Source organism: Gymnoscopelus microlampas, assembly GCF_963454915.1.
Source record: "Gymnoscopelus microlampas genome assembly, chromosome: 6".
NCBI classification, from domain to species: domain Eukaryota; kingdom Metazoa; phylum Chordata; class Actinopteri; order Myctophiformes; family Myctophidae; genus Gymnoscopelus; species Gymnoscopelus microlampas.
Genome location: NC_139943.1, coordinates 51,613,974 through 51,637,203, shown reverse-complemented (window position 1 = coordinate 51,637,203; position 23,230 = coordinate 51,613,974). Strand labels below are relative to the sequence as shown.

The 23,230-nt window shown below is 41.1% G+C and overlaps 1 protein-coding gene across 4 annotated transcripts in view; it reads left to right on the top strand.

The window, feature by feature from the left end:
- ano5a (anoctamin 5a) overlaps positions 1 to 23,230 on the top strand; it is a 50,654-nt gene that overhangs the window by 16,588 nt on the left and 10,836 nt on the right. For 2 of the 4 annotated variants that reach the window (XM_084060920.1, XM_084060922.1), the window contains 10 exons: positions 8,974 to 9,081; positions 13,743 to 13,811; positions 15,961 to 16,245; positions 16,412 to 16,531; positions 17,603 to 17,718; positions 17,984 to 18,118; positions 18,238 to 18,343; positions 18,433 to 18,493; positions 20,280 to 20,431; positions 21,560 to 21,640. In XM_084060920.1, coding sequence (XP_083917046.1) covers positions 8,974 to 9,081; positions 13,743 to 13,811; positions 15,961 to 16,245; positions 16,412 to 16,531; positions 17,603 to 17,718; positions 17,984 to 18,118; positions 18,238 to 18,343; positions 18,433 to 18,493; positions 20,280 to 20,431; positions 21,560 to 21,640 — 1,233 coding nt within the window. Of the gene's footprint in view, positions 1 to 3,778; positions 3,868 to 8,973; positions 9,082 to 13,742; positions 13,812 to 15,960; positions 16,246 to 16,411; positions 16,532 to 17,602; positions 17,719 to 17,983; positions 18,119 to 18,237; positions 18,344 to 18,432; positions 18,494 to 20,279; positions 20,432 to 21,559; positions 21,641 to 22,378; positions 22,454 to 23,230 lie in introns of those variants that run through there. The other 2 variants (XM_084060923.1, XM_084060921.1) reach the window with 2 other exon arrangements.

Below are 23,230 nucleotides of genomic sequence, written 5' to 3'. Positions count from 1 at the left end.
AACAATGTGTTTTCAATGCAAGCAAATTTTTGGTCTGGGATTACATACTTTTATGTTACTGTAGTAAATGAACATATTTCACTAAATGTCACTACATTTCAAAGTAAAAATACATTTAAATAAAAAATAGACATACATTAAAAAAAAACTAAATTTTAAAATAAAATAATTTGAATAAAAATACAACATAATTGTAATTATGTATATGAAACATTTGTAAGTAAAAATGTTAAATTATACAAAAATACATATTACATAATGATGTGCTTTTATTTGAGTCATTGCATTCAAATTAATATTTTAGTCTTGTCCTTATTAGTGAAAGCTTAAAAATTGCATTATTAATTAGGGCACATATATATGTTTCTTATAGCAAAAGAGGACTATGATATGTCAAGTAGTCTGTGAATTATGAAGGCAAACACAAAAAGTGTTACTTTTGTCCCTGGTCTCCCTACTATGCAGAACGTCATACAATCAGCTTACAGGTTACTGGTATGAAAAACAAGAAATATGTACAATAGACAGTTTTAGGAGGAGGGGGGGGGGGGGGGGCTGGTAGGTTAAGACTTTGACAGGGGCCAGTATGGAATTGCAGCCTCCTGAAGGTGATTCTTTAGGGCAGTTTTGAAAGTGAGTAGGGTACCTGACTGCAGTATAAATGACATTCAGAACGTCTCAGTGGAGTGTCTTTGAACCTGACTGCAGACGGCTAGAGAGGTGTTTTTATTGACACCATGCCATGGTCACATGACATGATCCACACCCTGACTGAACACAGCCCTTCCATGGGTTCTTCTGAGAGCGGCGGTGGGACACAGTAGCACGATGTGCTTTTTAAGGGCCTCTACACACTGCCAGAAATTTGAAGTGGGCGGGGAGCCATCAGATCGTTAAGCACTTCACACTACACAAGTCTTTTTCTTGAAATCGGCCGCCATATATATCGTTGTGGTTTTCACACTATATGATTGATTGCCGACAAGGGATCACAAACTCCAAGGTGTTTCACCGATGCGATGACTTTTTTCCGTTTCCTACATTTAAACAAATATATATATTATTTCAAAAGATTTTAAAGAGTTTAAACCAAGAAATCACAGCTTTTCATCAATTAAAAACAATTCCATTCAGAAATACATTTTCCAAAAGTATTTCATGAATAAGATGTGTTTTCTTTTTCTTTTTTTTTGCATAAATACATTTTGTGAGCGTTGTGAGCTTGTAGATCTGCTATTTTCACTAGTTTGGGTCCCGAGCAAACGTAAAATTCTTCTTTTGGGTCTTGAACTAAACAGTTTGGGAACTGTCTTGTCTCCAGAAGACACAAGGTTGAATCCACGTTTTATGCCACATTTCAACCCCGCCCCCCATCACACACTGTCACTCTCTACACTGACACACCTTCAAATAATGATCTTAAAAAAGAAATCCCTTTCCCTCAAACTAGTGAGGCTTATTATTTAGCCTCATATAGAGCACGTTCTCCCCTCCACCACGCCCGGTAGTTATACTTCTCTTTAGATGATAAATGTATAGCGGCTAGCGGACAGCGCTCTGTGGCGGCGAGCGGCCTAAGTTAAGGAGGGGTGTGGCTCATGCTGCATGCAGGGATTCCATATGTTACACCGTCTGTAATTACAGCTTTAATTAGAGGCTCCGCCACTAAGAACATCCAGACGCTGTCATGGAGAACATGTGGGTCAGTCACTACTAGACTACCAACCAGGAGGAACACGTGGACATGATAGATACAGTAGATAGATAGATAGATAGACAGATAGATAGATAGATAGATAGATAGATAGATAGATAGATAGATAGATAGATAGATAGATAGATAGATAGTAGCACCCAAGTGGTGAACGTGAACCAGGCCAGAACTCAAGCATTATGGTATAATAGTTCATAATATACAGGCACGGAAGTCAAGCTGGTTCCCACGCTAGTACTGTAGGTGTTACCAATGATACTAATGAAGGCTCTGTTCCATTCTGGTCAAACAGAGTCAGGGTGCTGATATTGTTGCATGTTGGCTCACTGGAAACACTCTGCTACACCAGTGGGTCTCAAAGTGTGGTCCAGGGACCCTCATGGTTCCTTGAGGGGGTTCCAATTAATGGCCCCTTACGGGTGTGTAACTCTGAGAGCGTACAAATGGACCCGTAAGGGTCCATTTGGTTCCATTTGGACACTCTTAGAGTTATTATGATGGTCTTTGGAATTAAAAGGTTTGAGAACCACTGTGCTACACTAAAGGGAACAGAGCCTTCATTAGTATCATTGGTAACACCTGTGAAGGAAGTAAGGAAGAGGCCCAATTTCTTTCTAATATGGCTGCTGTGCATAAAGCCTAGTTCACCCTCCAATCTCTTTCGCCCGCAATCTTAACAGATACTGTACTCGATCAACCCCAGTACTTGAGTCAAAGTGTAGATACTCTTGGTCAAATATTATTACTCAACCAGTACAAGTAAAAGTTGCTCAGTCAAAATGTGTTCTTGTTGAGTTTTAGTGCTGGAGAGTAACTGACTTGCTGTAGAAGTCATTCAGGTTCTGGTGTGTTGCTTGTCTGTGCGTGTATATGTCTACAGTCAGCTTCAATTTATTCTATTCTTCTGTCATCACAAAACACTATGGCTGCAACACTAGTGGTGCTTTAAACATGTTTAAAACATGTTTAAAACATATTTAAAACATGTTTAAAGCACCACTTTCTATGTATGTACGGGAGTTGGTTAGTATTTTTCATGATTTTTTCCCCATGCACATCTCTTGCAAACTCTAAAAATAAAACTTGTATTCTGCCAGTCTATAACTTTAAATAACTAAGATAACAACATGATGTTACATCAGAATGTCAACATCACCATCCTAAAGAAAAGAGACTGCTCTCTTATGTATGACTGTATGCAGCAAACACTATTTCACACATTTGTTGATTAAGTCAACTGATCAATGAGTTGACTTGGGATTACTTTAGTGGGTGTGAGGTCAGGGCTCTGTTTGATGACATCACAGGTTATCATTGATGCTCGGGTTCCGAGGAGGAGGTGTGATTCTTCAGTGTGGTTCTCAACTTCTGATGGGTCCATTTGGTTCCATTTGCACACTCTCAGTTAAATAAACACATGATTCCACTGTGTAGATTGGGGTCCCCCCCCCCCATTGTATAAAATAGGGGGTCCGTGGCCCTAATGCATATAAAAGCGTTTAGAATCACTTTGCTAGTAGTAGCTCAACAGCTGAAATTATTCAGTCATAAATCATACATGTTTCAGGGCCCGTACTTAGTTGTGCTTGGGGGGCTTTTCTGTCCTCCCACAGTGATAAGGTGCATTCTCTACATTGTGATGCCCCCCCCCCCGCCATCCCCCCTCATCCCCCCTCCAGGCAGGCTGTGGTACTCAGCTCTGATTACAGCTCACTGGTTGGCTGAGAGAGGCGATGACACTCACTGCTGCATGTAGTGATGTCACATCCAGGAGGAGACTCCTTCTCCTTACCATGTCTCTCTCTCTCTCTCTCTCTCTCTCTCTCTCTCTCTCTCTCTCTCTCTCTCTCTCTCTCTCTCTCTAGCTCTCTCGCTCTCCCTCACACACCCATTCATCTGGTTGTTCAAAGCGAGTGAGGGCTTGTCCTCTGAGACAGAGGAGAGACCAGAACAGAGAGTGTGTGTGTGTGTGTGAGAGAGAGAGAGAGAGAGAGAGAGAGAGAGAGAGAGAGAGAGAGAGAAGGAGAATATAACCATTTCCCTGGAGAGAGAGAGAGAGAGAGAGAGAGAGAGAGAGAGAGAGAGAGAGAGGGGTAGAGAGAGGCGGTCAGCCCTTCTTTCTGCTGATGCATTCAGGGACGACCATGGTGGAGGTAAAGTGCTTCTTCATTTCCCGTCTTCATTATCCTTAATGTTTGTAGTGGACAGACAGACAGACAGACAGACAGACAGACAGACAGACAGACAGACAGACAGACAGACAGACAGACAGACAGACAGACAGACAGACAGGCTGCAGTGTTTGTTGTCCAGACTGTATAGTTACTGTACTGATGTCTCATGATGTATTTATAGTTATAGTGTGAACAGCTGTAGCAGCACAACATTCAGAGTATATTCCAACACACACACACAGTGGTGGTCAAACCTTTTCATGTCAAGGAACCCCCAAAATTGATAAGTATTTGGCCGTGGACCCCACCCCCCCTTCATCTGATTAGGTTTTGAACCCCCCTCAGAATGTATCAGAAGAGAAGATTTATGTAAAAGAAAATGTATCAAAAATGTTCTAAAGGAAAATCGATATTTGTTAGTGTTTCACCACAGACTCAAGCAATTAAGTTGCTTGAGTCAGTATTTAGATATTTGATATTCATTTTATCAGACACGCCCCCTTCCTATACAAACCCATTGTAACTTCAAACTCCATTTTCATTTAACCATGTTAGACTCATTGAAAACACCCGTCCTTGGTTCTGGTGACATATAAAAAAAAACATGCCCCCCTCCCGCACGTATTAGGAGGACAGTAGAGTCACCAGAACTAAGGACGGGTGTTTTCAATGAATCTATCATGGTTAAAATGGAGTATGAATGAATATCAACTATCTAAATACTGAATCAATCAACTTAAAAACAGTCTGGGGTGAAACACAAAAGCCTGAGTAGACGTTAAAATGAGCCCAAACATGTTAGTGAAAGTGAAACTTTCAAACACTTTCCCTTTAACTGGGTAAAGTGGTTAAAATGATTGTGATGCTGTATTAACTGATTTGGCTGGGGACCGCCTGCAGCCCCCCCAAGGACCCCTGGGGGTCCCCGGACCCCACTTTGGGAACCACTGCCATATACAGTGTATTATCATATAGCCATATAAAGGTAGACGCCTCCTTCGGCTCTGAGGCATTGGTATCTCGGGCGCCATTTTAGCGTAGGCAAGCTTCCGCGTGTGTCACAGAAGGGGGCGTTCGGTAGGCCAATCAGAGGCAGGTGGGGTCGGGACAACTAGATTCTGACAAGTCTTAGAAAAGACGCACTGTGATTGGCCAGTAGTCAACGCGCTGTGAGCGCTGTGATTGGCCAGTATAGTCACTTTGAGTGTCCGTTTGCCTACGCGAAAATGGCGGCCGCAATACGAGTTGCTCCAACGAACTGCAGAGGCCAATGAGGTATCTAGGTTTCTATATCTATGGTATTATCCCTGAGGTGGTACATGTGCTCAGCAGGGTGGGGAGAGGGGGGAGGCGGGGGCGGGGGGAGGGATTCTTGTGCTGCCAGTTTTCTCCCAAAAGCCCAGAATCTTTCTCTCAGTCTCTCTGAGCTGGTCTGTGTGTGTTGTCATTGTGCAGTACCACTTCTGACAGTGAGGGGCAGTAATACGGCAACGGACAAACATCGGTGTGCAGGCCCTGCCAGACCAGTGTCAGGGCCTCCAGACCGATGGCAGGGCCCTTTACATGTTGTACAGGGGCCAACATCGGTCTGGAGGCCCTGACATCGGTCTGGAGGCCCTGCCATCGGTCTGGCCGGGTCCTGGCCTGTACAACATGTAGGGCGGGCCAACAGTTACAGTGTTCCTGGCATTGAAACACAGTAGGATTCAACATGTCCGCTACAGCAGCTGTTAAACACTAGTCTTCTCTCTCAGTACAAATGAAAGCACATGCTGCTGCTGCTATAATGAGAATGTGATGATGGGATGCAGTGTTTACATTTCAGTCATCTGTGATCCTACACAGCAATAATACAGAGTTCATTTCAATGCTTTCTCCCTGGTGTCCCTATTCTGGGTTTATGTAATTGTAGGCAAAACTTTTCAAAAATGTCACGATGCACAGAGTCACGAGAATATGGCACCATACTGTACCAACACAGTGACAGAGGCTCCAATGCAAGGGATTACAGTACGCAAATAAGCATGCAAATATACATTAGGAGAGATCTACTGTACACAAGGAGCCAATAAGATCAAACTGTAAACACAGGAGTATAAATAGACACAATACTTAAAGGTATAGTTCACCCCCAAAATGACTTTATTTCTATAGATTAGTCACCACATGGAGACTTGAATTCATGGATATACAGTATATATATATTTGTCTCATTCCTAAGCCAATAATTTGATGACCGGCAGCGGTGCCGGTAGGAGTCTCCTTTGTGTCTCCTACCGGAATCGCTGCCTACCGGTCCGCTGGTCATCAAATTATTGTCGCGTTTTGATCTACAAGCTCAAAACGCGGCGCGAAGCAACGCGTTTTGAGCTTGTAGATCTGCTACTTTTGCTGTTTTTGTGTGACGCTGTATGATCAAGTTGGGCGTTAATTTACGATAAAACACAAAAAGCTAGAATACGGAGATGAGAGTTTTCTGCCTGACAACAACGATATTCTACAAACTGACAAGAAACATAAAACACAGGAGAGTATAAATAGACACGACAGTTAACAGGACACAGGTGAACTCCATGGACAATTAACACATGATGATTGGCTGAGAGAGAAACAGGTGAAACAATTCACAGTAAGTGTGAGACAAGACAGGAAACAGCCGCTATAAGGACAGCAAAACAGGAAACACTAGAACCTTGCTTCAAAATAAAAGGAACACCACCGTAAAAGTAAAACCTGCAAAGAACCAGAAAAGACACGAAATGTCACTAGAAAATAAAAGCGACACAACAAGGAGACAGATCATGAAGAACAACAATAGCCGATCTACAAGCTCACAACAACATGTCATGATGCGAGGCATTGTGAGCTTTTTGAAGATTTTTGTTAATGTAAATCAATCTCAGTGGACCCATAAGGACCATGTTTGTTTACACTCTGAGTTAAAGGAACACTCTGCATTTTGTTGTCCAGGCTGTTGGATTGTTGGAGCTGTGTTTTGCTCAAGGACACGTTGTTGGACCAGAGACTCAGAATCAGTACTTTAGTGGACTGTGTGTTCTGGTTGTACCGTCGTATTTGTCCTCTTGGTTGTTGCTAAAGCATGTTTATCTGATCCACATAATCTAAACAGATGCTATGGTCCATTGTTTACCTGGCTGCTATCCTATATAGTCTCAATGTACAGATTTATTATTGTGATAGTTTTGATAGTTTGGTGCTTGGTTCTTACCTGTGATCCTATAGTTTACTGAGGTACTACACTCTCTGCCAGTGGTGTAAAGTAACTAAGTACATGTACACAAGTACTGTACTTAAGTACAATTTTTATGTATTCTTTACTTTACTGGAGTATTTCCAATTTTCAGTACTTTTACTTCTAGATCTCATCTACATCATCTACATCCCAGAGGCAAATCTTGTACTTTTACGCCACTACAATTATTTGAAAACTTTAGTTACTAGTTACTTTGTAGATTTAGATTATTATTACAAAACATACATTAACCACTTCAGCCCTATATACATTTCGGCCATTTGAAAATAGCAGTCTACAAGCTCACATGGCACTGAGAAATGGTAAATGGTGCATTTATATAGCGCTTTTATCCAAAGCGCTTTACATTGATTGGGCGGAGGAAACCATGCAAGGCACCAACCTGCTCATCGGGAGCAATTAGGGGTTCAGCGTCTTGCTCAAGGACACTTCGACACTAATTCTGGGGGAGCGCCCCAGCTCGGGATCGAACTGGAAACCTTGTGGTTTCCAGTTCACTCTACCCGGCCACTCTACCCCTGAGCCACTGCCGCCCCTAGATCTGCTATTTTCAACAACAAAAAAATCCTTTGAAAACATGATATGGGACATTCTGTCTAATGATAGGCCTTCTTTCTACTTTTGGTACTTTAAGTACATTTCGATACCAATGCTTTTGTACTTTTACTCAAGTACCGGACTTTTACTTATGTAAAACATTTGAGTACTTTTTCCACCTCTGCTGCGTTCTACGTATGTGTTTACCTTGCTTACTGTAAGTCTTTCTGGATAAAGAGTGTTTGATAAATGGTTACATTGTAAATTGTAATCCTGACCTTGCTCGGATCAGGATACAATGTGTGAACTGTGCATGTAGCAGAAACAGAGTATTATGTATATTTTATGGAATGTTTCAGTCATCAGCATCATGTTGTCTGTGTTTGCAGTGGAAATACATGATTAGTATGACTGTGGAAGTCAATCTTGTTTTTTACTGAAACAGGATTTGCTCGGCATGTTTTTGCAGTTTGCCAGGAGCAGTGTTGCCAGATTCTGCGAGAGAAACAAGCAACCAGGTCTAGGAAAACCAGCCCAAAATAAGTGACTATTGGCCACATGAGCACTTTAACATAATACATCAGCTATTTGAAAATAGCAGATCTACAAGCTCACAACGCTTCGCGATGCGACGCGTTGTGAGCTTGTAGATCGGCTATTTTCAAATAAAATCTTGCGGGGAAATTATAATAAGCAGATCTGGCAACCCTGGCCAGGAGCTGCACCTCACAACCGCGTTGAAACTAACGTCTGCGCGTATACTGTATACTTATGAGGACCAAATGTCCCCACAAGTATAGTAGGATAAGATTTGAGAAATAGATGTTGTGAGGAACCGTTTTCCTGGTCCTCACAAGCAAAATGCTTTATAGAAGATTTTTAGAAAAACATTTAAGGTTGGGGTTAATGTTAGGATTATACATTTGAGGTTTAGGTTTAGCGGTTGGAATTAAGAGTTAAACATGATTTATACATAGCTGCGTGCCAATGTGTGTGTCATGCACCGGAAAATAGCTGATTTACAAGCTCACAAGATCAGCTATTATTTGGCTTTAGGTTTATAGTTAAAAATCATAAAATCGTTGTCCAAAAATGTTGATTTCCTCTCAAGTATAATAATACAAACCTGTGTGTGTGTGTGTGTGTGTGTGTGTGTGTGTGTGTGTGTGTGTGTGTGTGTGTGTGTGTGTGTGTGTGTGTGTGTGTGTGTGTGTGTGTGTGTGTGTGTGTGTGTGTGTGTGTGTGTGTGTGTGTGTGTGTGTGTCTCCTCTCAGGTTGATAAACACCAACAGAGTAAAGACTCTGTGTTTTTCCGTGATGGAGTTCGTAGGATCGATTTCGTCCTCTCCTACGCCGACGACAAAGACGACGGCAAGAAACAGGTACGAAAAACACCTCATAGAGCAATGGGGTCCGGGGGTCCCTGGAGGGGTTCCAGGGGGTCAGTTTAAACACGGAAGCCTTATTTGATCTTTTGGGGCTATTCGAAAATAGATCTACAAACTCTCAATGTGTTGTGGAAGGAAGCGGCACTCCAAAATAAAACTTGAAAGACACTGTCAGTCAGTTTCCATTTCTTTAATCTGACGTGTTTTGGTGTTAAAGGAATAGTTCACCCCCAAAACATACTTTTTTCCTATATGGATTTGTCACCCCATGTACACTTGAATTCATGGATATTGTTTTGTTTTGGTCACATTCGTAAGACAATAATTTGTCTCCTACCGGAACCGCTGCCGGTCATCAAATTATTGGCTCAGGAATGAGACAAAAACTAAAACATATCCATGAATTCAAGTCTCCATGGGCTGACTAATCCATAGGAATAAGAACATTTGGGGTGAACTATCCCTTTTAAGCCTTCATCAGAGCAAGTTAAAAAGTGAGTACAACATTGTATAGTCTCTTTTTATAGTGTACAATCAATCATCTTCACCTGCAGGGGAGGTTCTAACTTAGAGTGTGAAATCATAGACGATATTCAATCACAGACAATAAGGCAATTATACAGTTCTTATCCATCCATTAGATTTGATTTGAACTTTAGTTACTTTGTAGATTATTATTACAAAACATACATTAATAAATTAAGTCCTACCTTAAACCTTGGCTATTTGAAAATAGCAGATCTACAAGACCACGACGTTGGTGAGCATTTCAGTATACTTAAACTTTGGTACTTTAAGTATACTTTAATAGCAATACTTTTGTACCTTTACTCGAGTAGAGTTACATTTGGAATATGGGCCTTTTACTTAACAGAGTATATTCTATATTGTGATATTGGTACTTTTACTTAAGTAAAAACTCAAGAGTACTTCTAACAGCACTGGATTCACTGAACCTCAGACACCTGCTTGGTTCCAACTGCTGCTGTATTTCACTTCCTGTTTGAGATGGTTTCACACAGTAATTAAATCTTAACCCATTAAAACCGAGAACGCATCTGTGTCATGTTAAGATTCCGTTGGCTATAAAGAAAATAGCAGATCTACAAGCTCATAGCCCGACACAGAGTGCCGCGCTACGAGCTTGTAGATCTGCTATTTTTGTTTTCATCGTGATTTCTTTTCCAAATCTTTGAATATATATTTTTAACTCAAATCTTTGCTTTTGGGGGATTCTACAAATGTCTTCTAAACAGTTTCTTGATAAAACTTATGTTGCTACAATCAGTGGTTTTCAAACTTTTTTCATGTCAAGGACCCCCAAAATGATATGTATTTGGCCACGGACCCCCATCTTAAAATATGTTGTTCCAGGGACCCCCAGAAACAAAGATTTGAGTTAAAATGTTTACATATTATATTCAAAGATGTGCACACATTTTCCATGATTTTTCAAACAAATAGCAGATCTACAAGCTCATAGCGCGGCACTCGGTGCCGTGCTATGAGCTTGTAGATCTGCTATTTTTGAATAACCAAATACATCTTAAAATGACACAGATGCATAGGCGGCGGGTAATGAAGGCTAGGGTAGGCTAAGCCTTCCCAAATGTTATGCTGGGAAATTCTAGGAATTGTGCAAATGATATATAATATATGTGCGCAGCATTATTTAGTTATTTTTTTGATAATAAATCAGTAAAATCAGGCAAAAATCTGAATTAAATAACCTAACCCTAACCCTAACCCTAAAACCGAATGGATTCATTCAATCGGAGACAGTACAGAATGTAATCACTGTAAGCGTCCCTGTGTGGTTACATTTGTACCCTCTCAGAGTTACAAATGGATAAATAAACACTGAGGGTTTCTCTGTGTGAGAGAAAGTTCTTAACAGGAGATTCATTTGTAACCACAAATAACCACAGTTTCCTCCTGATGAGTTGTACTTGATTTAACCTCTGGAACCTGATTTATGCTTTGTTGTATACGATGTCATGCAGTGAAAAATACAATAGAAATGCTCCTGCATTTCTATCAGACTATATATAATAACTATGGACATCATAACTATATCCAAAACGCCCCTCTACTCAAAGAAAAAAAAACGCTTTCAATGGACATGGCCCCTTATCCATTAACCTATTCAAATCAGGAACGCATCTGTGTCACTTTAGATTTCTTTGGGCTGTTCAAAAATAGCAGATCTACAAGCTCATAGCGCGGCACCGAGTGCCGCGCTATGAGCTTGTAGATCTACTATTTTTTGGGGGAGGGGGAGAATATATATATATATATATATATATATATATACATTTTTAACTCAAATCTATGCTTCTGGAGGGGGGGGGGGTCTCTGAAACAATATTTTGAGAGGGAGGGGGGGAGGAGGAGGTCCACGGACAAATACATGTAATTTTGGGGGTCCATGACATGGAAAAAGTTTGAGAACCACTGATATTATAGCAACATAACTTAAAAAAAAACAACTGTCTAACACTGTGAAAAATAGCAGATCTACAAGCTCATAGTGTGCGATTATATTGTGACACGGATACGGTCCCGGATTGAATGGGTTAAAATAAGTCCAGGATTGTAGAAAGTAACGTTTCCTCATGAAAGAGAATTACAAATACCAGTGAAACTCTTTAGACAAGCCGTTAGTGTCAATAAAGCTCTGAAGGAATATTCTGAGGTCAGTCTAAACAGTCACATGACCTTCTGGTTCACCCACTTTATTATTATTATTATGAATACTTCACTAGTGTTACTGGGGAAATACTCATGATTAGAGCAAATGAGAGAAAACTGTGTGTGTGTGTGTGTGTGTGGTGTGTGTGTGTGTGTGTGTGTGTGTGTGTGTGTGTGTGTGTGTGTGTGTGTGTGTGTGTGTGTGTGTGTGTGTGTGTGTGTGTGTGTGTGTGTGTGTGTGTGTGTGTGTGTGTGTGTGTGTGTGTGTGTGTGTGTGTGTGTGTGTGTGTGTGTGTGTGCGTGCGTGCGTATTGTAGAATTTGTAAAATAGACATTTTGAGAACAAATTTCCTCACAAAATAAATATTTGTTATATGTTTAAAAATAATGGTGTGTGCGTGTGCGCGTGTTAGGGCAAGGGTTCCCTAACTTTTTCAGGCCGGGAACCCCCAAAATAATCATACTTGAACTGAGGACCCCCCAGCCCCCACCCTGACAAGCACTTGGAATTGTAGGAGTTGAGGCATTATATTTAGTTTGACTCGGTTCCACTGATAAACATTGTGAAAATAGCCAAACTACAGTGAGCTTGTAGCTATTTTCACAATGTTTGCCTCTTTCTTACATAATATTTGATAATGTATACACTTATACTGTATGTTGGTTTGTTTACTGTTGAGTGAGAAAACAATGTTGTACATTTAAATAATCATCTGGGGATCCACAAAAATAATTTACAGTAGGTCCCGACCCCCAGTTTGGGAACCACTGTGTTAGTGGACGGTCCATCCTCACCTTGGTGTGTGTTCACAGACACACGCACGCACGCACGCACTGGAGAGTTTCCACCAATCACAGCAGGAAGTCCACTTCCTGTGTGTCATCATGATGTCATAGATGTGAGCCTCCGCTGTGTCAGCAGAGCTTATCAGAGACGCTGAACATTCCAAGTCCAACCGGGGACCGTTTCACATGCTACTGGCTTTGTTTGTGGCTTCACTAGGTAGTCGCTAAAACAGCTACTTTGCGAAACACATGTTGAAACATTCCATCAGTTTTATAATATAAGGCTAAACCCTTCACAGGTAACAATCCACATGGTAGATCCACAAAGAAAAAGTGGTTCTCATACATAATTAATTATGTATCCAACATACATCAGGAAAAACAGTTTGTCAAAGGAAAGTGTTCCAATGTGGCAATGTCAGCCTAGTGACAGGCAGGGTTCAGGCCTTGTTCAGGCCATGATGACACACTTCCTGTGTGTCATCATGATGTCATAGATGTGAGCCTCCGCTGTGTCAGCAGAGCTTATCAGAGACGCTGAACATTCCAAGTCCAACCGGGGACCGTTTCACATGCTACTGGCTTTGTTTGTGGCTTCACTAGGTAGTCGCTAAAACAGCTACTTTGCGAAACACATGTTGAAACATTCCATCAGTTTTATAATATAAGGCTAAACCCTTCACAGGTAACAATCCACATGGTAGATCCACAAAGAAAAAGTGGTTCTCATACATAATTAATTATGTATCCAACATACATCAGGAAAAACAGTGTGTCAAAGGAAAGTGTTCCAATGTGGCAATGTCAGCCTAGTGACAGGCAGGGTTCAGGCCTTGTTCAACAGTCTGACAGTATAATATTGGGCTATATACAGTATGTACACTGTACATGTCTGGCATTCAAAACCAGCTATATTTGCAATGTTCTGGAAGTTTATATATATATATATATATATACTGATGATAGAAATGTCCTTGTATTGGTTATGTGGATCTTGGGTCAGTTTACCAGGTTGGAACTCTTTTCCATTCCTGACGTCACAAAACCTTATTTATTGGATGATATCTGAATGTTTCATGGTGTTGCTGGGTGTGTTGCAGGACAAGAGGAGAGCTTATATAATAATAACTTATATAGTGATAGAGTTTTTAATGTGTAATGGTGTTGCTGTGTTGCAGGACAGGAGGAGAGCGTATGAAGACAACCTGAGGACGTACGGCCTGGACCTGGAGCACGAGGACAAAGCAGTAAGTATGATGTCATTATGTCTAATGATGATGTCGCTATGTCTAATGACTCATTTGAATTCAATAGGCTCTATGCATAGCAGCCATATTGGATCTAATTGGGCCCCTCCCTTGCTTCCTTCACAGGTGTTACCAAATTGACACTAATGAAGGCTCTGTTCCATTTAGTGTAGCACAGTGGTTCTCAAACTTTTTAATTTCAAGGACCCCCATAACTCTGAGAGTGTACAAATTGTACACTCTCAGAGTTACACCATCTCAAGGAACCATGAGGGTCCCTGGACCACACTTTGAGACTCACTAGTATTTCTAGTGAGCCAACATGCACAATATCACTACCCTGACTCTGTTGGACCAGAATGGAACAGAGTTCTGAGTTGTAAATTGAGGCTATATAGGAAGTGACAGTTCATATGAATGACCTAGTCGCTATTTCACCCCTGCTGGTGTCAGACGCAATTAGGCTCCATTCATAGTGATGGGTTTTTGGCCGAACTTTACATTTAATTGTATTACCTTAAATACACATTGTCATAAGTACTAAATGATTCCAGTCGCTAGTTTAAAGTCTTCTTTCAATCACCATGACATGCGTTTTGGTAAATTTTGGTCCCATTTATTCTAAAATTGTATGATAAAGTAGGGTATGCTCTAGGAGGGGCGTGGCTACCTTGCGATGATTTGATTGACAAGCTACACAACCAATAGCATTCATTCATTTCCGGTTTCTTATTTGCATATTTGGACCGGATATAGAAAGATGGCGGATTTGAAATAGTTGAAAAATAGGCTTCATTTACAGTCTGTAGAGTTTATGGGCGTCACTTTGTCCATTTATTTTTTACTGTGTATGATCTCACCCCTCCAGCACTCCTCATTGCTCGTATCACTTCTTGTTGTCTATGTTTTTATAGATGTTAGTTATAATATGCAGATGGTTGGTTGCTTGTTTGTTTGTCTACAACAAAGAGTGTTATTTACAGTAGATAACATGTTGCTTAGACAGATGCTAGGTTTGATGTCTACTTGGTATCCTAGTCACTTTGTAGCGCTAAATGGTTGTCTTTGCACTCTGTTGATGTGATCATTAGTTACTCTGTCATCTGTTGACTAGACTTCATGTCATTTACTCTGATCTTACACTTTAATTTACTCTGCATGAGAGCGTATGATAAATGCCTACAATGTAAATGATAAACCTCTCTCTCTGTGTGTGTTATGTGGACAGAGAGAGACGTCTGTATTTCAACTGCTATGAGGATGAGTTGATTAATAACATTTAAATTCTTCTCTGACCTATTCTCTAAAATCATCCCTCATGTTGCGTTCACACTAGTATCGACAAAAGCTACAGAATGACCAAAGCGTGGGTGCAGCTCCATCGCTGTTGAGTGGCCGTTGAAGTGTGGCATTCCTTTTAAGTAACAGAGTGCATATCGCCCGACATTCAAACCTGGGTCTCCTGTGTGGGAAGGGACACTAGAGCCAAACATCTTAACCAGCCTATAAGAGGGAATCCAGCTGCCAAAATGTTCGCTTTAGAAAATAGATATGCACAAATGATCACGATTTTTCAATATTGTATATTGAGCTTGCAGATATACAAGCTCAATATAGAGCTATGAGCTTGTATATCTGCTATTTTTTGAATAGCCAAAGAAATCTTAACATGACACAGATGCGTTCCCGTCTTAATGGATTAACCAAGACAGCATGATAAACTCCAGCTCATACTTCTCCTATGTGATTACATTGCTCATTGGAAGTCACTCTGGATAAAAAAGAGAGTGTCTGCTGATCAGTGATTCTCAAACATTTTCATGACAAGGACCCCCAAATTGATAAATATTTGGCGGCGGACCCCCATCTGAAAATATGTTGTGCAAGGGACCCCTAGAAGCAAAGATTTGTGTTAAAAATGTTCACCAATGTTCAAGATTTTTGAAAAATAGCAGATCTACAAGCTCATAATGCGGCACTCGGTGCCGCACTATGAGCTTGTATATCTGCTATTTTTGAATAGCCAAAGTATAAAAGGTTAAAGTGGCTCAAATTATTGTGATGCTATATTAACACATTTTGCTGGGGACCCCTGGACCCCACTTTGAGAGCCAACTTGCTAAAAGCCTACATTGTAATTCTCCTGCAGGAGTCGGACGATGGCAGGACGTATTATCTGAAGATCCACGCTCCCTGGGAGGTGCTGATGACCTACGCCGAGGTGCTGAAGATCAAGGTCCCCTTCAAGGCCAACGACATCCCGGACAACCAGGACATCCCCATGAACTGGCTGTCCACGCCGTTCCGGCTGCCCGAGCACGTCATGCACCCCGAGCCCGACTACTTCACCGCTCCCTTCAACAAGAGCAAGAGCGACTTCTTCCTCATCGACGACAAGGAGACCTTCTTCCCTCCGTCCACTCGCAACAGAATAGTAAGAACACTGTCTATAGGTGTCTTACATGCTGTCTGTCTCTCTGCCTGTCTGTCCTGTCTAGGTGTCTTACATCCAATGCAAGTCTGTCTCTCTGTCTAGGTGTCTTAAATTCTGCCTGTCTCTCTGTCTAGGTGTCTTACATTCTACCTGTCTCTCTGTCTAGGTGTACTACATCCTGTCTCGCTGCTCTTACTACAACGATGAACGCGTTGACAAAGAAAAGAAGGGAATCAAACGGCTGCTGAACAACGGCACGTACACCGCTGCCTTCCCCCTGCACGATGTAAGGCTTGGAGATCTGATATTTCTCTTTTCACTCAATGTTTAACCATTATGACGTGCCCAGAATAGAGATGCTAGGGGTTCATGTGGTTAAAGAGCTTGTTGTCACTTTACCAGTTGAGAACACTCCTCAAAAAAAGGTCAGAAACGTAACTCCGGTCGATCATTTCTCCCCTTCAATAATACCAATTGGTATTGTATTTTATATCGGTTATGGTGATTAGTCGCCTTTACAACAAGGTATAACTTGGAAAGATCGTGCAAACGTGGAATGAGCAACACAGCTACTGTGTGGGTAGCGCCCGCCCAATAGACCAATTATTTGTTTACTAACATTGAGCCTGGACGCACAGGTGATTGTTTCACGCAATCAATTCCCAACCTGTTTCGGGGTGCACTGGTTTCAGCACACCCCAACCCCCTCTTGTGTGTGTTGGCTAGTGAGACGCGTCCTAACGAGACCTGATATAATGGGTTTCGTTGCGCGCATACTGGCTGCACGCAGCCAGTATGACGTCGTCTGTTAAGGGGTCTATATGCTTCTGTTGGTATTCGCTCTCGTTTTGAGCGACTAATCAACGATAACAATGATATAAAATGCAATACCAATTGGTATTATTGAAGATCATAATTGGAGAAATAATTGACATTTTTTGAGGAGTTTATTTTAACAAAACAAAACGTACCAGTTCAGTCCAAGTCACAGCTTGTGAAGTGAGCTTATCAGCCTGTAGAGGGCGCCGATACCTCATTTAACTAAAACACTGCATGCACCTGCACCATACTGTCATGACAACTACTGTAATACAGCTTGTAAATCATTGTTTCTCAATATCGGGTTTGGGGACCAGCAGGGGCTCAAATTGACCCTTATTGGTCTGTAACTAAAAGCACCCATAAGCATGGGTCCATTTGGTTCCATTTGTACACTTTCATTGTTTACATCATGAAGACAGAGTCACATCTTGTCCCTGTATTACAGTCCAGGCACTGGACCAGGTTAGGATACATGGACACAGTGGAGACAGACAGTGTCTCATTGTGTCTCTGTGTTTACATCATGTGTTTACAGAGCAGGTACTGGACGCGGTCCAAGGATATAAACTGTGAAAGTGAGCGCTACAACCTCTACAAACACTGGGCTCGCTTCTTCTGTTTCTTCAAGGAGCAGCCGCTCAACCTCATCAGGTAACTAACACCTAACTAACAGCCTCAACCCTCGAGGGAAACTAAACACCCCCTGCCGCCAGGGCAAAACGCGTCCTCTGGGTTAGCGGAGATCGGCGGGCCCAGTCGGCCCGTCGGCCTCCAGTTCGCCGTCTTTATCGTTTTCTTTTTTTCTTTTTTTTTACGGGGCCCGGTCTCTAGCCAAGTGGAAACTCTTCAGAAGTCCTTACATGCACATTTAACTGTTTTGTTTTGTTTACATCCTCACGTGCATTTTTTTAAACAGGAAGTATTACGGGGAGAAGATAGGCATCTATTTTGCATGGCTGGGTTTCTACACGGAGATGTTGTTCTTCGCTGCGGTGGTCGGAACCATCTGCTTCGTCTACGGTCTGCTCACCTACGATGACAACCAATGGAGGTCAGTACGTTGATAGTCTCACGTATAGGAGAGGAGATTAATATGATCTTTGTCTCCTGATGTTCAGTATGGAGATCTGCAGTGAGGAGATTAATGTGATCTTGTCTCCTGATGTTCAGTAAAGAGATCTGCAGTGAGGAGATTGGAGGGAACATCATCATGTGTCCTTTATGTGACAAGAAATGCAGTTACTGGAAACTCAACTCCACATGTAACTCTTCATGGGTGAGACAAGTTTTCATTGATGTTTAATGTTCCTTTATGGCTTATTAAACATTGTTACATCATTATATTAATATTTGTTTCTCTTTCAGCAATCACACATATTTGACAACGTGGGGACGGTATTCTTTGCTGTATTCATGGGGGTTTGGGGTGAGTAAACTTTTAAGAAGCTTTCAAAAACTGTGTGGTTTTCTGTCTTTATATCGTTCTATTATACATTTTTATAAATTGTATTTTGTATAAAATTGTATTTTACATTATTTATTTCTGTTCATGTAAAAAAAAATACATATTGCACAACACTACTTGGGGAGGGGGGTTGTTTCAGGAGGTCCCCAGGAAATGTGGTAATACAGCATCACAATCATTTTAACCACTTTATCCATTTATACATTGGATATTAAAAAATAGCAGATCTAGCAAAGCTTTATTTATACAGCACTTTTCATACTTAGAAATGCAGCTCAAAGTGCTGTACAATATAGCAAAGAAAATATACAAAAAAAGAAAAACAATACAGACAAAAATGTATACAACAAAAACCAAGCTGAGCAACATCTCATAAGATGCTAATTAAAAGCTAAGTTAAAAAGGTGGGTCTTCAGTGGACGCTTACAGATGTTGACTGTGCTCAATGCCTCACTGATTTCTGGAGGTAACGTGTTCCATAGATTAGAGGCGCAACTGATGAACGCAGCATCACCAATGTTGTTCTGGGTTATTACTGTTATCTCTATAGTAGACCTGCCAAAGAAGATCTATAACATTGCTTGTCCATACAGAGGGAATGTGTGCACCCAAACTATGTGCAGAACTGAGGTTTGGGACAACAACCGCCTCTATACAGATCCCATATCTGGTGTCTGTCTATTGGCCAATGGCAATTAACAGCTTCAATTTGGGGAAAATGTGTTGCTCATATTATCTGTAGTGAATAATTTAGAACTTTTTCTTTTTTACATAAATCTTCTCTTCTGGGGGTCCCTGGCACAAAACCTTTTCAGATGGGGGTCCGTGGCCAAATACATATTAATTTGGGGGTCCTTGACTTGAAAAGGTTTGAGAACCACTGGTTTATAAAGTTAAATCACATACTCACTGTATGTGGTCCAGGGCGCCACCTTGTGGGTGGTGGTAGCAACTGTAAACTACAGTGAGATGATTATTATTCATTCAGAATGATTCATATCATTATTATTATAACTGTTATGATTCACATTCATTAAACACTTCCAGCTGTCATGTGAGGTGAAATACAACATCCTATAGGAAGTGAACACTCTGCTATTTTCAGCGAAAGCTTTCCCCACAATAGCAGAAAAGACACTAGACTAGTATTTTAAGATTTATTTGGCTATTCAAAAATAGCAGATCTACAAGCTCATAGCGCAGCACTGAAAAAAACATTATGAAAAAAACATTTCCATGTCAAGGACCCCCCAAAATGATATGTATTTGGACGTGGACCCCCATCTTAGAATATTTTGTTCCAGGGACCCACAGAAGTTGAAACATGAGTTAAACATGTTTTTTTCCCCCATAAATCAGGGCCATTGAACACCCTTTACCTCTGTGTGGTGGTAAAAAAAATATTGAACCGATGAAAAGCATTAAAAAGCGCTTCTGACAAAATCAGGTAACTCCATTGGATCCTCAAACTTTCTGCTAAAACCAGCGAAGTCCACCGGAGTTAGCTGGTTTTGCTGACTCCAGGCTCCACCCCCTTTTGACCTCCAACCTCATTGTGAGCTTGGAGGTCCATTCAGCTGTTCTTATCAATGATGAACAAAACCTCCTAACTCCACTTCTTTTCATTTCCTGAAAATGTAACATTTTGGAGTTAGCTGGTTTCTGCCAGACAGCAGAGATAGCCTATATATGTTCCTGGTCTTAAAGGGTCCAGGCTCTCTAACCGGTGCTGTGTCTCCCTCCACAGTCACCCTGTTCCTGGAGCTGTGGAAGCGGCGTCAGGCCCGTCTGGAGTACGAGTGGGACCTGGTGGACTTTGAGGAGGAGCAGCAGCAGCTTCAACTCAGACCCGAGTACGAGTCCAAATGTACCAACCGCAGGATGAACCGCATCACCCAGGTGAATGTGTCACACCAGTCTAGTACCCCTTAATGCCAGCAGCCTATCATTACACTTCATTCTGACTCTAAAACAGGGGTCTTCAACGTTTTTCAGGCCAAGGACCCCCTAGCTGAGAGAGAGATGAAGCAGGGACCCCCCTCTATATTGTATAACATTTTGTTTCAGATTAACCTTTTTTTTTTTTACTTGGGCTTTTTTCCCTCTACACCTACACCTCTTTGCCGAAAATAGCCGATCTACAAGCTCACAACGCCTCGCAGCGCAAGCCGTTGTGAGCTTGTAGATCGGCTATTTTTGGCTAACGTTCCCCTCAGAAAAGGAATTCTAGGGTTCAAGTGGTTAATTAAAAAAAAGAAATCCTATCTCTGAAGATTTGGCAGACCCCCAATGGGTCTCTTAGGACCCCTTAGGGGTCCCGGATCCCCTGTTGAAGACCCCTGTTCGGCAGCCAGGCTGATATGACCTGAAAATGTGAACACTAGAGCTGTGGAGTAAAGTAGTGTTGTGCTGTTTTTTTTCTCAATCATGATAATGATAATGAGCTTTATTTATACAGCACTTTTCATACGTAGAAATGCCGCTCAAAGTGCTGTACAATACAGCAACAAAAAAAAGATACAAACAAAAAAACAATACAGACAACTAAAACAGCAGCAACATCAAGTTGCTGAGCAACACATCTCATAAGATGCTAATTAAAAGCTAAGTTAAAAAGGTGGGTCTTCAGTTGACGCTTACAGATGTTGACTCTGCTCGATGCCTCCCTGATTTCTGGAGGTAACGTGTTCCACAGATTAGAGGCATAACTGATGAACGCAGCATCACCAATGTTGTTCTGGGTTATTACTGTTATCTCTATAGTAGACCTGCCAAAGAAGATCTATGACAACGCTTGTCCATACAGAGGGAATTTGTGCACCCAAACTATGTGCAGAACTGAGGTTTGGGACAACAACCGCCTCTATACAGATCCCATATCTGGTCTCTGTCTATTGGCCAAAATCGCAATTAACAGCTTCAATTTGGGAAACATGTGTTGCTCGTATTATCTGTAGTGAGGTAGTTGTAGAATTAAACACCGAGAGAAGACTCCTATACCTGACCAGCCCTGAACCTATACTGTAGGAGATGGAGTGGGTTCTGGACAGAACCCCCTGGGATCTCCTGAGGATAATGCTCCTGTGTTGGGCCTCTGTGTTGTTATGGGTAAGAACGGCTCTCAGCCCTGAGCTGACCCGGAGCTGAACCTCCATGCTGGATGAGAAGCGCTGTAGTCTGTAGTGTCAGTGTGGCTTACAGTGTGGGGATGATCATAATAACTGTATTGACGTGTGTGTTGGACGAAGGCAGGGAGATCCATCATGGCCTGCAGGCCATGACGGATCTGCTGGATTTTAGAAGAATGACTTGGCGAGGACACCGGGTTCAGTTTGATGTACCTGCAAACAGATTGATTTGTAGAAAAAGTATTTTTTCGCTATTTGTGAATTTACCATTTTTTAAAGACATTTTGAGAAATTATGAGAAATAATTATATTCTATCAAACATAAGTATCAAACATATCAGAGAGTCTACATTTGCCAAAAGGACTTCAATCAGTGTGACCAGGAGCAGGAGCAATCCAACCCTGTACGCACACACATGAAAGCTGTGCAAGAACGCACAACAATCTGAATCCATACATTGGCTGCATTTCTCATAAAAAGGGGAAATGCCAGACGTCCTCCTGATACATTTCTTCAGTCAATTCTCTGAATCCCTGGTCTATAAATGAATGGATGGACCTCACAGATTGTGATCATATTCAGTGTGTCCCAAACGTTAGTATTAGCGTTTGGCTGTCCCTGCAGAGCCCTGTGTTCAGACCAGCCTGCCTGTGTCTGCATGTTGTGAGGAGATGTAACCAGTCTTAACTGACTGTGTCTGTTGCTTCATTGCTGTAGGAAATGGAACCTTACTTACCAATAACAAGCCAATGTGCACGAACATTTATCTCTGGAGCCACTGTCCTGTTCTGGGTGAGAACACTGTCTTTAATATACTTTATAAATGTACTTTATATGTACAGTATCTTTAGTATATTTTATATGCAGTATACTTTATAAATGTACACCAGTGAGCACACTCATCATCATCATCATCATCATCATCATCATCCTCATCATCATCATCATCATCATTTATTTATGTACTTAAAACCCCAGAAAACACATTGAGGGTGAACCCTCAAATGCAGACAGAATATCAAATTAAAATACAAGTAAAATATTGTAGCACTAACAAGCAAAAACTAATAAAAAGATGAATAAAAGATAAATGGATTATAAACCATCATCTCAGTACATTTTAATAGATGGCTGTGATTGGATGAGGCTCTCTGTGACTTATGTTTATGTTCATAAACATAGAGTTTTGTCATTTCTACTTATCAAGCATGTTTGCATTTGTCAAGCATGACGTCTGTTTGTTTGTTTGTTTGTTTGATTGATTGATTGATTGATTGATTGATTGATTGATTGATTGATTGATTGATTGATTGATTGACAGTTTGCTCATGTTTTGACTCTGGTTATGTTCATATCATGTGCTATCATCATCATTTAGTGCTGGACAAATTATGTCCAGTTTTCAGTTAATAATCTTAGAAATGTAAAAAATTCAAGATATTGATATATAATTTAAAGTATATTGGCCTAGTGTGTGCTGGCCAGTAGCTTCAGATTTCAATGTATTCTTCATACTAGCTTTATCAATTCACATTATCATTTATAATATTTCATTATGGTTACATCACA